Source organism: Theobroma cacao, chromosome 9 (genome assembly GCF_053813885.1).
Source record: "Theobroma cacao isolate CCN51 chromosome 9, ASM5381388v1, whole genome shotgun sequence".
NCBI lineage: Eukaryota > Viridiplantae > Streptophyta > Magnoliopsida > Malvales > Malvaceae > Theobroma > Theobroma cacao.
In genome coordinates this window covers 5,524,392-5,537,907 of record NC_142647.1, presented here as the reverse complement: position 1 = coordinate 5,537,907, position 13,516 = coordinate 5,524,392, and the positions used below count along the sequence as shown (strand labels likewise).

Sequence of the window (13,516 nt, the reverse complement as noted above, 5' to 3'; positions counted from 1 at the left end):
TCTCAGCGAGAAAGGAGGTACCCTTTTCTTAGCTCTATTCTCGACCAAGTTCTAGAGGAACCTTGTCACCCTACAATTACGGAACTCATTGGAGCTCATTCTCAATGTTGTGGACGGATTGAGTTGACGAGGGGCTAAGGATTATACCTGTCAAAATGGGCTGGCTCATTGAGCCAGTCTATTTTTATTTAATATGGAGTGGTTGAGTCATGAAAATTTAGATTTATATTTAAATCGGGTCTAGATAGGTCAACTCACCAAATCAGTGGGTTGAGGTGGACTAGGGCGGATCAGCTCTATGAATTAAAAAAATTAATAATTTTAATTAATTTAATAATTTTATATATTTAATTATATAAAATTAATAATTTAATTATTAATAATTTATTTATTTTATATATTTTAATGTGTTTAATATTTACTTATCAAATTAATAATTTTAATTTATGAATTAAATTATAAAATAATTTTATTAATATAAAATTTATTAATTAAAATTATAAAAATAAATTTTTTAAAAAAAAAATGAGATGGCCCAACTCAGTTCATGAGCTAACAAGGAGTGGACTGAGTTAAAGATTTCACAGTTCATATAAAAAATAGACTGATCCGACCCGGCTCATATTTTTCAACTCATAAAAGCTAAAGCCGGGCTGACCCATATTGACAGGTCTACTAAGGACACACTTTCGGATTGAGTGTTTGACTGGCAGAGCCACTCTACTACCAGAAAATTAAGCAGCGTTTGCAGCAAGGAGGTAAACAGTACTTCTATTACCTACCGCACTGACCAATCTGCTCTGATGGAAAAATGAAGGTAAGGTGTTGTTTCAGACAATATGTAACGAAAAAATAGTCTTTGGCCTTGAACACGTTTCGCCATCCATGAGTTTCAAAGTTGAATTTTGACTTCTGTATTGATTGCAATTTGCTGAGGTTTGACACCTGAAAGCAGGAAGATGGGGACTCATCGTGGCTTCTATGTGAGTTTTTTCTAGTTGTTGTACTCTGATACTTTTTGATTCTCCAGTTCCTCACATGGACGAGAGGCTATTTGAGGCTTCTCGCAAGGGTAACACCGCTACTTTGCTCCAACTTTTAGAGGAAGATCCACTTATTCTTGAAGATAATAGCAAACATGCCTCAGTTGAGACTCCTTTGCATATAGCATCCTTACATGGGCATACCGATTTCGTAAGCAATATTCTCAGACAGAAACCAGGATTTGCTAAAGTTGTAAACAGCAAAGGCTACAGCCCCCTTCACGTGGCTTGTGCAAATGGGCATGTGGAAATAGTGAAAGAGTTGCTGAAAGTTGATGGGGAGAGTGACCATGAGCTTTGCAGACGTAAGGACAAGAAGGGGAGAACACCTATGCATTTGGCGGTGATTAGAGGGAGAGACAGAGTTGTTGCTTCACTGATCTTAGCTTATCCAGAGTCCGTGAGAGAGGTCACGGATATAGGGGAGACAATTCTGCATCTAACTGTGAAGAGTGAAAATGGATGTAAAATGCTTAGAGGTTTACTTGAAGGGTTCAAATATAAGGAGATGCTCAACTGGAAAGATGAGGAAGGCAACACTGTTTTGCACTTGGCTGCTGTGAGGAAACAACATGAGGTAAGGCAATTGAATCAGTTTTGTGAACCCGCTATAGCATAATAAGAAAATACTCTAGTTAAGAAAATAGACACCTCAGTAAATTATTACCAGTTTAGTTACAAGTTGAATGAATTATTACTGTACTTTATTATAGTAGTTGAATGTATGAAAAAAATTGCCTGAGTTATACGCTTTTCCTAATATTTAGGATTAAACTTCAGACATCATTGCATATCTTGACCTGGCCTTAGATGAATGAAATACCATTATATATGCGTGCTTGAGCCAAGTTTGACTTTTGGGAACTTTAGGAGTGTTGTTTCATGAATTCTGATCTATCTGATCAATCATAGATCAATTCTCATACTATTTGGTATACCATATCCTCACAGTTTACACTAATTTAGAGATTAGAGTTTTATTGGATATGAAGTTATGTACAATGTGCTTCATGCAGGTAATAAAATTGTTGCTATTGCAACCTGAACTTGATGTGAATGCAGTGAATTCCAATAAGTTGAAGGCCTTGGATATTTTGCTGAAAGGTCCTAAGCAATCCAATGATCAAGAAATTGTAGAGATGCTCCATCTTGCAAGCACTCCAAAAGCTGATAATCAAGAATTACCAGAACAATCTCAAGCAGATGAGACTGTTATTGATGTAGATACAAAAGGGAAGTACTCGACCTCAAAAATGGATACCGCAAGTTCTCTTGAGTGGCTTGGCGAACTGAGAAGCGGATTGATGGTAATGGCAGTACTAATAGCAACTGTGACGTTCGAAGTAGCATTAAATCCTCCTGGAGGACTTTGGCAGGATGGGGTTCCTGCTGGTTCTAATATCACCAGGCTCATGAATAGCCACAGACCAGGAAAAGCAATTGCTGGAGAAACCTCACCCAACAGCCTCACTTGGTTTATGGTATGGGACTCCATCGGATTTTTAGCATCAATGAGCATCATCGTAGTGTTGACAAGCCCCTCGAAGCTCAAGGGGAATACGACCAGGTGGAAGTACATTCGTTTAATGATGTGGGTGGTGATAGCTTCAGTTCACATGGTCTTCCTCTATGGTGTTCAAATAACCACTGCCTCGAATATCTTCAAACGAGCAGTGATAGCGCCTTTTGTGTTTTTCTATGGAGTTGTAGGTTTATTAGCCCTGCGTTCAGGATGGTCTTTATTAACTGAGTGGTGTGATCTGTTTAAGGAGTTATGGACAAAGAAAAACAGATAAGCTAAGCATTTACATTCTTTCCGCAAATGGTTTTAAGACAATATTGCCAGGGACAAATTTAACTGGAACAATCATCTATGTTCCATTCAAACAACCTTCTCTACTGCTGAAATTTGACCCATTCCTACTCTTAAGTAAATCAAACCATAACGAAATTACTTGGTTAGTCTTACATAAATGACTTGGACAATAACAACCACAGGTTACTGAACTTGTTTGGACAGAGTTCCTTGGTCAAGGCTGCTGCTACAATTTTTTTTTCCTTACAAGACAAGCAGAAGCATCCGGTTTTCTTTGTTTTCCAGGTAATAAATGTGATTTAAGGATTTTATATCAAGTGGCAGCTGAAGAATGTACCGTTGTAATAAATAGAAAGGAACCTTCAAAGATGATTTCATTGGATTCCGTGGCGCAGGACAAGAAAGAGGGCCTCAGCTCTTACGTTAATACTACAAACAGATTAACATAATACCAGCTCTTTCGCCAGCGATTTAGACAGGCAAAAAAATATTAAAAATGGCTAAAATTTGAGAAACCGTCGTGGGTTTGAAACATTTTCCATTGTGAACGTGATGATGAGGTAACAGGAGATTAGATGTTTGTCTTTTTTTTTATGGAGTTAAGCTAATTGACCCAATGCAAAAAAAAAAAAAAAAAAAAAAAAAAAAATCATGGGTAACGAGCGAAGCAAGTTGGCATGCGTGTAACTTGTGATTAAACTTATAACAATTGAAATTAAATTGCCATATAAAGAAGAATAAGTATGCGACCAGTATATTGCAAGTTGACAATATGGAAGCTTAAATATTGTTTTAAATTTAGGTTAATTATATCCTAATCTCGTTATTATTGTCTCTATTTACACGTGGGGTTATGATAATAGTCCAATAATTGAATTATATTTGTTCCATCTATCTTGAAATTTTTAAGAATCACAGCCGTGGCTTTGTTTGATAGTTGGTAGTCAATACTAGTTAATATAACTTATTTATGTTAAGTCTAGAAAAAGTTGTACTGTATTTTGAGGTAACTTAAAGCATTTGAAATTCTATTACTTTTTTTGGGTTTTACTTGGACAAATGACATGGTATCATGGGCAGGCAGATGTGATTCTCCAAACCAGATTCCTTGGGTCTGCCACTAAGGAAACCTTCAAAAAGTAAACATGCTTAATTCAGAAAACCTGGTCGGCAAGCAGGCTCTTTTTGCTGAGTTCCATCATCTACCAAATAAGAAAACATCAAACATAGCATGAGATGAATTAAGCAGGCAGCTTTATTGGTTGCTGTTGGTTATGTAACAAAGAGGCTGTACCTTCAATACAGTAATGTAATGAGTAATTCCTATGTATCTTTTTGGACTTTTATCTATTGCAGAAACATAATCCTTTAGCAAAAGAAAAAAACAGAATGAAATTCGGGTAAAATCAGGGAAAATAATCAAAGGAAATGTGTAGCTTTGCCGCACAAAATGCAACTACCTACATGAAACTTTCTCCAGGAATCAACAGATTCATACATCTAAATCCTGTGTTGAATTCTGAGATTGTTGAGAACTTTCTCTATTGGCAAACCATTGAACTGTTTTTCTGGCAATTGGCAACCACAGCCGCCTTATTCTTTCCTCCTTTGTATTGGTTTCAGACAATAAAGACTGACTTGTTCTGTTTCTTGGACTGACATCTCGAAACCTGGATAAAGCAGTGATCTCTGACATTGATCTTTTCTCAGCTTGATTAACAATCATTGATGTATGACTCGAAGTGGCTGAAAAATTTGATGTTGAAGGAAGAGCAGGAGCTGAAACTGGATTGTTTTTGTTAATTGAGCTAACTTTGCTCTCAAACAGTCTCTTTATCTCCAACTCCTCCTTGATCTTCATAATTTGCTTGTTTTCAATTGGTCTTGTTATTGTAGACTGCCCATGATCATTTGTTTCCAGGGAAGAAAATCTGTTGCTGGACATCTCGTTAAGCATCTCTGAATTCAAGAACATCAGGTCCGAAGAACTCACACTGCTCCATCTGTTCTTCAAAACCACATCAGATACAATGATCTTGTGCTTAAACTTATGGAAGACCCTCTCGTCATCATCCTCGTCAGCAGCTTCTTCTTGAATTAGAACTTCATTTTCGATATTGCCCTTTTCAATTTTCCGGGAACTGCTTCCGATGCTGAATCTTGATGAGCCATGACTCTCTTGCTCTCTCTGGATATAAAGCTCCATGTTTGAGTCCTCTCTTAGCTCGGATTGATTCCATAAGAACCGCATACTATTTGAATATGTAAAGATTGTTGGGTCCTCGGTGTTGATCTTCTGCCTGCAAAGAGGGCAGCTCGAGTGCCTTTCTAGCCACCGATCAATACAACCAATATGAAAGGCATGTTTGCACTTAGGCAGCAACCTTAAAATTTCAATATCTTCAAACTTTGATAGGCAAACTGCACATTCAAGCCCTTGTTTTGATCCTTTAAGGGAAGAGAATTTAAAGAAAGGAAGTGATTCTATAACTTTCTTGTCAATTCCAGAGAACTGAGACCTTGTTCGATGGAGTATTCCAGGGTGACGATCACCATGAACTGTTGCTCCCCTGTGACAGAATTTGGCATAGACAAGCAGGAAAAGCGTTAAGGAAAACATGACACAGAGAACACCTATGACAACTGCTAGGCTTGGCCGGAAATTTGAGACAGCATCTCCTGAAGTTGCATCACTCTCGCTAGAAGGGGATTGCGCATTGACATTGAAAAGCAGGAAAAAAAGAACTAAACAAATCACCCTTAATCGATTCATTGGAAGAATTGTATCTCAAAAAAACTTCCCAGAATTCTGATGCTTTCCTGCAGCCATTTTAGCTGGAAAATGCACGTTTCCGGAGCAGAACTTCTAATATTCTATATGGGGTTAGTTTTTTATGGATTTGTTATGCATGGTCCTAACTAACATGTCACTCCCCCAAAAGGGTATCCTTCCTGTTTGTCAGTTTCCTTGTGTTCCTTTTGGGCTGTGGTTTGCAGCCTTCTTTTTATATTGCAATGCAGGTTTTTAAATGTGAAAATTCAGAAGTGATGACATGGTGGAGAGGCTCTTTATTGAATACAAAATTTGGTCTCTGCCCTGGTGGCTGCTTCTCCTGGATAGCAGCATGCCTTACAAGAAAAACATCTGATATCATCCGTGATGACAAATTAAATTAAGGTTTTTTGTCCATTCTGATGCCGCCTATCAAATCATCAATTCTACATAACAGGGTTTCGTACCATAGAAAAATTCCTGGTGAAACTTGGAACAATAATGTGCATTTGTCATTTTAGAAACAAGCTTTCCAATCGGAGAGATCCCAAGGAGGATGAACTTAAGGTCAGCCATTAATGTTAAATTTCTGTTTGTTGTGTTGATACTTTTACTTTTTACTGTTTTTTTTTTTTAGTTTTTTTCCAAAAAACAAAAAAAAAAAAACTAAATATAACCTCAAATTTTCATTAGATAAAGCTGTTTGTCTTGTCATGTATTTAGCATCTTCTAATATCTTCATTTTCTGGAAAAAGAAAAAGAAAAAAAGAGAAAAAGTTTGTTCTTCTTTGGTTGCTGTGACGGGAATATCAAAGTCCAGTTAGATTCTAATTATAAAAGTCAGAGTTACTTCCATTAAGATAAGGACAAAGTCAAGGGGTTGCATCTAGTCTAGCTTTGCTTTAGATTAGGTTGTTTTAGGTGATCTCACCGCATAGCCGATCAGCTGATCTTGCCAGCTAAAAGACTCCGAAACCAGTAATGAACTTTTTCTTGTAGCATTATGAAAGATAAAAACACCAAGTCAAATGGGAGAAATTCTTGGAAAGTCACCGCCATATCCTCTCAAGTCTTCATTTAAACCAGCCTAGAATGAGGCCAGCCTAGCTTCCTGATCAATAAACAAACTATCCAAACCTCCAGGAAGTTTCTCTCATTTTTATATACTGTATATGTTTACCAAAATGAAGACAATGAATGTCAATATTGCAATTTGAATTCTAATATGAACCGCGTACACTTGATGATTCATACAATTTGTCTTTTATCATTTCAGAATGTTAAATCCTGTCGAAGTTCTAGGAAGACAGAGAACATTCAAGTGAGTCTTTGGTATCCAATGCAGAAGTTAAGGGAAGAAGGTGAGTTTATGTTGTAAGAAAGCAAATGATTATTCATATACTCAATTGGGAAACCAAGCTGTGAGAAATAGACAGACACATGAAACCCAGCAGTGTTTTCTGATGAAGCACATGAGATAAAACCCAAAAGGGGAAAACCCAGAGTCAAATAACTATACCACAGGCATTACAGGTAATCCACAAATTTGGTATTCATTAAAAAAATATAATATAATATATGATCTATGTATGTACACTTGTATACATATTGGACGTAGAGGAGCAATAAAATAAAAGGTTGTTGTTAATGGGCTGTGACGTTTACCGGAGTCATGACATAAGAGAAACGAAACTTCAAGAAATCCAACCACTTCTCCAACTCCGAAACTCTGTTTCTCTTTTTGCCACTGCATGATGACGGGAATATTATTACCAGTTGGTTTTGAAGAACCACACCGTATCTGTACCCTGTAGAAAAGATTCTAAGAAAACGGTATGTGCTATCATGCCGAGGTGGGAATAACTGTTATATGCTGTGGACCTTATGTATGTAGGCTCCAGCCTTAGGGTTTTCATGGCCATTACACTGTCACTAAAAAACCCATGCTATAAACTTGGATGCAATATAGAAACTTTCTATTTTCTTCCTGTTCACTACAAGGACTGCACAAGGTTGATACAAGTCTCAAAGGATAAGATGAAGTTGGTCATCCAAGATGAATCTAAGGAACCCTTTCAATTAACCCTTCCAAAATCAAACCCATGAACTCCTCATCCTGCCAACATCAGCAACTACAACACATAAGATATTCTCATTTGATGATTTAGTCTGAAGTAATCCCTGACAACATACATGAATTGCATTCAAAAGAAGTATCATAAAAACATTCAAACATCCGTATATACCAAGTGGTTGAGAAATCTCCTTATCTGCTACAAGAAGATGCCAGAATCTGAAGCTTAAACTGCTGTCAAATAAAATACAACAACAAAAAGAAGATTTTGTTGAGGAACTGCTACTACAGAAGTAAAATGCTTAAAATTACTATTTGGCAAAGAAATTATAACATACACCTGCAGTAGTTAACTGCAGCAGCTAATACAACCGGAAAGGAAACAAATAACTAAACTTAGTGAGAAAAGCAAGGACTCTCACTAGTGTATTTGAGGCCATAGCAAGTCATACTTGATTGCATGTCAATGTATGTTATGGCTTTTAAGCTTCAGCTCTGAGCAGAGGCAGCAGGATTGGTACTTGGAAATGTTGCTAAACCATTGTTATTATCTGGATTAGTGCACTCTTCACTGGCATGCTGAACAAACTCTTCAGGAGACATGTGGGTACCATGGCAAGCACAAACAATCTTTATCTGATTTGCACTGAATCTGTAAGGAACACCAGAAATTGTTCTACCATGTGGGCCAGTACCTGTGGTTGAAACCCATGGTAAATGTGGATAAGAACCAGATCCCCCAAATTTCAGATCTGCAGCAATACCAGGCTTTATGGCAGAAAAATCAAGAGATAAGCCCTCTGCTGTTGACCGATCAGATGCAGTATTTGCTCTGAGATTCATAGCGCTGCCTTTTACATCTTCCTCTGCCTGAGTAGACGAGCCTTCCTCCGTGGCATGCTGTTTACCTTCTCCTTTGACTCGTTCAAATGTTCTGGATTGGGCAGCCTCAGAGGAATTGCGAGCAATTGTATGCACAGAAGCTACATTCAACAAAGGGAAAAGGAAACAAATTCATTAGCTAGGTAATAGCGGCCATAGCTCAGTTAGCTTTTGCTTCAAGAGACTTATTAATCTTGCTCTAGTTAGGAAAGAAAGTTTTATATATACTCAACATCAGGATAGCTCAGAGCACTCTATGAAGCGTAAAAGAAACAGATCACTGGGCATATTTAGAAATCATATCTCCATCGGTTAAACCCATCAAATTGTTACTACCCCTGCCCCCATTCCTCCTTTTTCTTTTCTTCAAGCAAAGAGAGAAAGAGATATACCTTGTGATATTTTCAACCCATCACCATGCTTATCCGGATTAGGTGGACCCCTAACGGCATAGGAAGGGTGGAACTGTGGAGGGTGAGAGACCATCCCCCAGGGACTATCCTTATCCAACATTGGAAGTTGGACAGATGAGTAGCCAAACATAACTGGCAAGTTTCCAGGATTCACAGGCTGGGTGCTAGACCGTTCACTATTTCCTGTAGGCATAATCTGTATCATGCCAGGTAGTGTATGGCCTGCTGAGCTGGGTGTTCCAACAGGGTTGGAGTCCTTCATAGGTAATGAATAAGGTACATTCATGACATTTACTGATTGAACCGGGAATGGGTTGCCATAAGTCAAGTTTCCAAGCTTAACCTCCTTCTGCACCTCAGAAGAACCACTAACTCCAATAAATCGCTTGGACCCATCATCATGTAGTGAAATTAGCCTCGAGGTCGAACCCTCAACTTCAGACTCTGCCACATCTTCATTTTCAGCAGTAGAGCCATCTTCTGTGGTTATGGAGATATGTGATGTCTTGGGCTTTTCATGTAAATCGGTATGATGAGCTTCTCTTTCAAGCTTTTTTGGATTGTTTATCTCATCAAACATCTTACGTTTACTACCTGCTTCTGAGCGTTTGTCTTCATCTAATTCAGCAGACCTGTTATTGTTTGTATCCCAGAGACCTCTACCATTCAAGTTCACGGAAGCTTCTGCATCACCGGTGGCCTTGGAAAGATCATTAAAGAAGTTTTCTGAAGGTTTCACTGAATCACTTCTTTGAGAACCCACACCTTGATCCTGTTTCTGAGTGCCAGCTTGAAAAAAGTTTTTAAAGTCGTCCACAATTTTGACGCCTCTATCGCCTTCTTCTGTCCTAGTATCTGAAGAGCTACCAACTTTGCCTCTGGATTTGGCTGATGCACCACAAGATAGACCCAAGCTAAGCTCAAGCCCATTGTCATCCTCCATTTTATAGAATCACAGTATATCACTGTGTTCGAGCCGAACCTCTTTTGACCTCTGCTAATCCTCTCTATATACCATCTATCACAAAAAAATGTAATACAACTTCTGCAATATCCATCTAAAGTTGCATGCCTGCACCAAAGTCAAACTTATAAGGGGAATTACAAGAGTGAAAAAACTTAGTTCCAAACAATATTATCATATATAAAAATCTTAAAAATGAAACAAAAAATTATTAATCTTTGGTGATGGCCTGTAAAAAGAGGAATTTTAGGCTCAAGCCAATTCAATCTATTTGACAAACTCATTTTCAGATTAGTCTGACCCAACTCTATAATTAGAAAAATGGTTAAAAGAAAACAACGAAAAAACAAAAAAACAAGAACATTATGGAAGTTAATGGCTACCAAATGGAAGCTGTGATCAACTACTAAATTCATTGCAAAAATTTACAAAATTCTGACTACTCTACACTAGCTAAACACTTGAAGAGATCACTACCAATGATTACTCCAAAAAAACATATTGAACTGTTACTCCAAAAACATCCATATGATCTAAGAGCAACGCCAAGGCTCCACTTATTCGTGAGGTAAAGGTAAGAAAAACAAATAACTTTCAAACAATCAAATTATGAACAAGCCCAAAAATAAAATTCTCCATGATAATAGCCCTAAAGCAGCTAGACAACTTAACTAAACTAAAAGATTTACCTTTTTCTTCATCTTTTGTTTTTTTTTTTTTTTTGAAAGAGGGTCAGAGTAAAAGAAAAGGAAGAAAATAGCATGAGACCCAGAATCTGTATATGTTTTTTTTTATATATTCATTTATCAGCAAAGAACAGGTACATCCAGATCCATTCATTAGCAAAATCAATGAAACCAATAACCCAGAAATAAGCATAACAATAAAATAAAATCAAAACCAGAAACAGTTTGGACTAAAATTCATAACTAGATCCAAAAAAAATCAGAAACCCATATTCAAAAATCAACAAACTTCATCAAAACCCCCCACAAATTCAGTACAGAAAAAAAACTCAAACAAAAAGCCGCAGAAATCCCCAAACTTCAGAATTACTCAAAAAACAATAATCATATAGAGACAAAAAAAGAGAAAGAGAGTTACCTAATGGAGACAGAGAAGATCAAAAGAACCAAAGCCAAAGATGTCTTTGCCCATGCACAGGTAAAGATAACACTGAGAAAGAGAAAATGTTTAACATTTGCTATTGCTTTTCTTATGTTATTTTTTTGTACCATGTGATTATCATGTGCATTTGTATTCTTATTGCCGCTATCAGAACACATATTTATTTCTTTTATTTTTATTATCTTCCATGTCCAAAATTTTTGCTAATTTGCAACTTTGCCCCCATGTTGTTTTTGTTTTCACTTTTGTCCTCCTATTTCTTGTCCAAAAATGTTCAAGGTACTTTGTTGTTGGTAAGATACACTGGTCACTGGACTGACTGGATCATTTTTGATTGTTTAACTAATTAACTCTCCATCTTAGATTATCTAAATACTTTCTATACTAAATTATATCCAAATCTTACATCATGTGAATAAAGACTTGCTCTATTTTTTTGTCATCTTTTGCTGTTCATGAAGCAATATACGAGGAAAGCAGGAGAGTTAACCTATGTTCATTTGTTCTGGTCTGTCTTTACAGATATTTATAAAGAATTTAGCAGTTATATAACTCCAAACAGCTTCGAGTTGAGTTCAAAATCTAAGCCATGTAAGACTTACCCAAAGGGGGCATTGGTTCTCAGCAACCAAGCAGAGGTTGACAAGTGCCTTATACTTTTCTTTCTTTCAAAGGGAGAAAAAACTACTCAGTAGGCTAAGCTGAGTAATTAATAGAATTTAAGTGCTAAATTGAACATGTTACTGATAATAAGTGGAAAATCTGATTTGGTAACTAGACCAGAACCAGACAATCTTGTGACAGATGCCCCCTTCTATCTGGAGCAGGAAACAGAACATGCAAACATGTTTGTCACCAATGGTTTGTGCTAAACAAGAGGGAATGGTCATGTAATTGCAACCAATGATAGGATGTAAGACAAAAGGTTACAGCTGCTTTTCATGTTGTTGCCGCAGATTAATTGAACAAGAACATAGGCCAGTAAGGGAAACGTATCATAAAACAAATAACAAACGTCAATATAAGATATTCATTGATATAAAGTAATTCCAACAAGGGTATTCCCCTTTACCATTTTCCACCCTAATATAGCCAACATATCTCATATATATAATCCAGGCATTAGCCTGCCACTTCCGAGTCCTATTTAATATACCTAAACCTAAGCATCAAAATTAATATACCAAAACCTAGCATAGAAGAAAAACCTACAAGACTGTCAGGCATCTCATCAGAATGGTCAGTTCTAGTTCAGCCTTTTCCTCTTAATTGCTTCAAACACTTCCAATCTTCTTGAAGTGATCACGAAGGAAAGATCCCCTGTCTGAAGGTTCCTAAACGCCCACAATGTAACAAAATCTTGATGCGCAAGTAAGCTATGATCAGTGCAAAACTTCATCCAACCTTCTTTGAGGACGTGAAATTTGGATGACCAAGTTATAAACGTCATTGGGTACTCCTTCCCATTTGCATCATAAGTTTTCACAGGAATCCCATCAGTAGAATCCTCTTCTTTTTTCAGCAATGGCATCACAGCATTTTGCACGTCAGACTTGTTGAGTGAAAGCCTGCATTGACTAACCTTCACATCACTTTCTGTCAGCTGCTTCTCAAATGGTTTGCTGCACCTTCCAATGAGACCATTAAGACGTGCCACAGGAGGGATATCTGGTGGAAAGTAGCTGCTCAAAGGCAGGCATAAGCTGGGGGTTCCTGGCAAATTTTGTGCATTGACGCTTCCTCCAGTTGGATTTGGCTCTTTTAGGGCTTTGGGTTTGTTTCTTTTTGCTCTTACTTGACGAACAATCTTGGTTTTCAACCCATTCAAAGCCAATGCAGTTTCATTGCTCAATTTCTCGTACTTGAATGAAGCAACAGTAAGAGCAGCCAGATATTGCTCCCTGTATTCTTCAGGATAACCATTCTCAATTCCTTTCGACTTGTCCATGATTTTTTCTTTCTCAGAAAAGGGAGATAGTTTTCTTGTGAAACTCTAGCCGTTATGCTGGAAGAAGTTCAGTCAACATCTGAACAAATATACATTGCAGATAGGTCGGTTGATGAAAACAAGGTCGGTTGATGAAAACAAAGGGTTTTATTTTTTCCGTTACTGTATCCGTACAAAGAACACAGAATCTCGAGAAAATCCGCTCGCGATCAAGTTAGGTCTTTGTTACATTAGACTCCCGGACTGTCAGAATCTCTTGTAGGTCTACAAGATCTTTCCCTTCCCCCTTTCTTTGTTTTTTTTTTCTTTTGCCTGAGCCCATATTTTGCAAACTCTTTAGGCCCATCTTGTTTAAGCCCATGAATTTATCATTATGCCGCACTATTTTGGGTCTTTCACTGCCATTATTTTCGAGCTTTTTATTTGATTTTTTTTTGAATTAAATATAGTTATCATTATTCTTTTCACCTAAAAA

At 37.3% G+C, this 13,516-nt stretch overlaps 4 protein-coding genes across 6 annotated transcripts; 1 reads left to right on the top strand and 3 right to left on the bottom strand.

The window, feature by feature from the left end:
- The first annotated feature begins 573 nt into the window (after window positions 1–573).
- On the top strand, window positions 574–2,866 carry LOC18588546 (ankyrin repeat-containing protein BDA1-like). The gene is made up of 3 exons (XM_018127621.2): window positions 574–817; window positions 1,031–1,620; window positions 2,060–2,866. Exons 2-3 carry the CDS (start codon window positions 1,039–1,041, stop codon window positions 2,837–2,839), a joined length of 1,362 nt encoding a protein of 453 aa, XP_017983110.2. The 5' UTR covers window positions 574–817; window positions 1,031–1,038; the 3' UTR covers window positions 2,840–2,866.
- Window positions 2,867–4,096: 1,230 nt separating this feature from the next.
- Window positions 4,097–5,856, bottom strand: LOC18588545 (E3 ubiquitin-protein ligase ATL42-like). Its single transcript, XM_007013020.3, has one exon. The coding sequence runs from the start codon at window positions 5,630–5,632 to the stop codon at window positions 4,352–4,354; it is 1,281 nt and encodes a 426-aa protein (XP_007013082.3). The 5' UTR covers window positions 5,633–5,856; the 3' UTR covers window positions 4,097–4,351.
- Window positions 5,857–7,846: 1,990 nt separating this feature from the next.
- On the bottom strand, window positions 7,847–11,212 carry NINJA (Putative interactor of JAZ). 3 transcript variants are annotated; one of them, XR_016028290.1, is made up of 4 exons: window positions 11,070–11,212; window positions 8,981–10,073; window positions 8,129–8,689; window positions 7,847–7,940 (listed from the first exon to the last, which is right to left on the bottom strand). XR_016028290.1 is itself a non-coding variant. In XM_018128098.2 (3 exons), exons 2-3 carry the CDS (start codon window positions 9,942–9,944, stop codon window positions 8,196–8,198), a joined length of 1,458 nt encoding a protein of 485 aa, XP_017983587.1. In that variant the 5' UTR covers window positions 9,945–10,073; window positions 11,070–11,212; the 3' UTR covers window positions 7,847–8,195. The 3 variants fall into 3 exon arrangements, 1 of the variants encoding a protein (XP_017983587.1); XR_016028291.1 differs by having other exon boundaries at window positions 7,847–7,937; XM_018128098.2 differs by having other exon boundaries at window positions 7,847–8,689.
- Window positions 11,213–12,183: 971 nt separating this feature from the next.
- On the bottom strand, window positions 12,184–13,107 carry LOC18588543 (putative B3 domain-containing protein At4g03160). Its single transcript, XM_018126784.2, has one exon. It carries the CDS (start codon window positions 13,039–13,041, stop codon window positions 12,340–12,342), a length of 702 nt encoding a protein of 233 aa, XP_017982273.2. The 5' UTR covers window positions 13,042–13,107; the 3' UTR covers window positions 12,184–12,339.
- Window positions 13,108–13,516: the final 409 nt, after the last annotated feature.

Bases quoted from the DNA above. Each gene is read 5' to 3' on its own strand.
- LOC18588546 (XM_018127621.2), top strand. From the start codon at position 1,039: ATGGACGAGAGGCTATTTGAGGCTTCTCGCAAGGGTAACACCGCTACT. The intron at 1,621-2,059 runs GTAAGGCAATTG...TGCTTCATGCAG, and splicing joins CTGTGAGGAAACAACATGAG to GTAATAAAATTGTTGCTATT.
- LOC18588545 (XM_007013020.3), bottom strand. From the start codon at position 5,632: ATGAATCGATTAAGGGTGATTTGTTTAGTTCTTTTTTTCCTGCTTTTC.
- NINJA (XM_018128098.2), bottom strand. From the start codon at position 9,944: ATGGAGGATGACAATGGGCTTGAGCTTAGCTTGGGTCTATCTTGTGGT. The intron at 8,690-8,980 runs GTATATCTCTTT...TGTTGAATGTAG, and splicing joins TGGGTTGAAAATATCACAAG to CTTCTGTGCATACAATTGCT.
- LOC18588543 (XM_018126784.2), bottom strand. From the start codon at position 13,041: ATGGACAAGTCGAAAGGAATTGAGAATGGTTATCCTGAAGAATACAGG.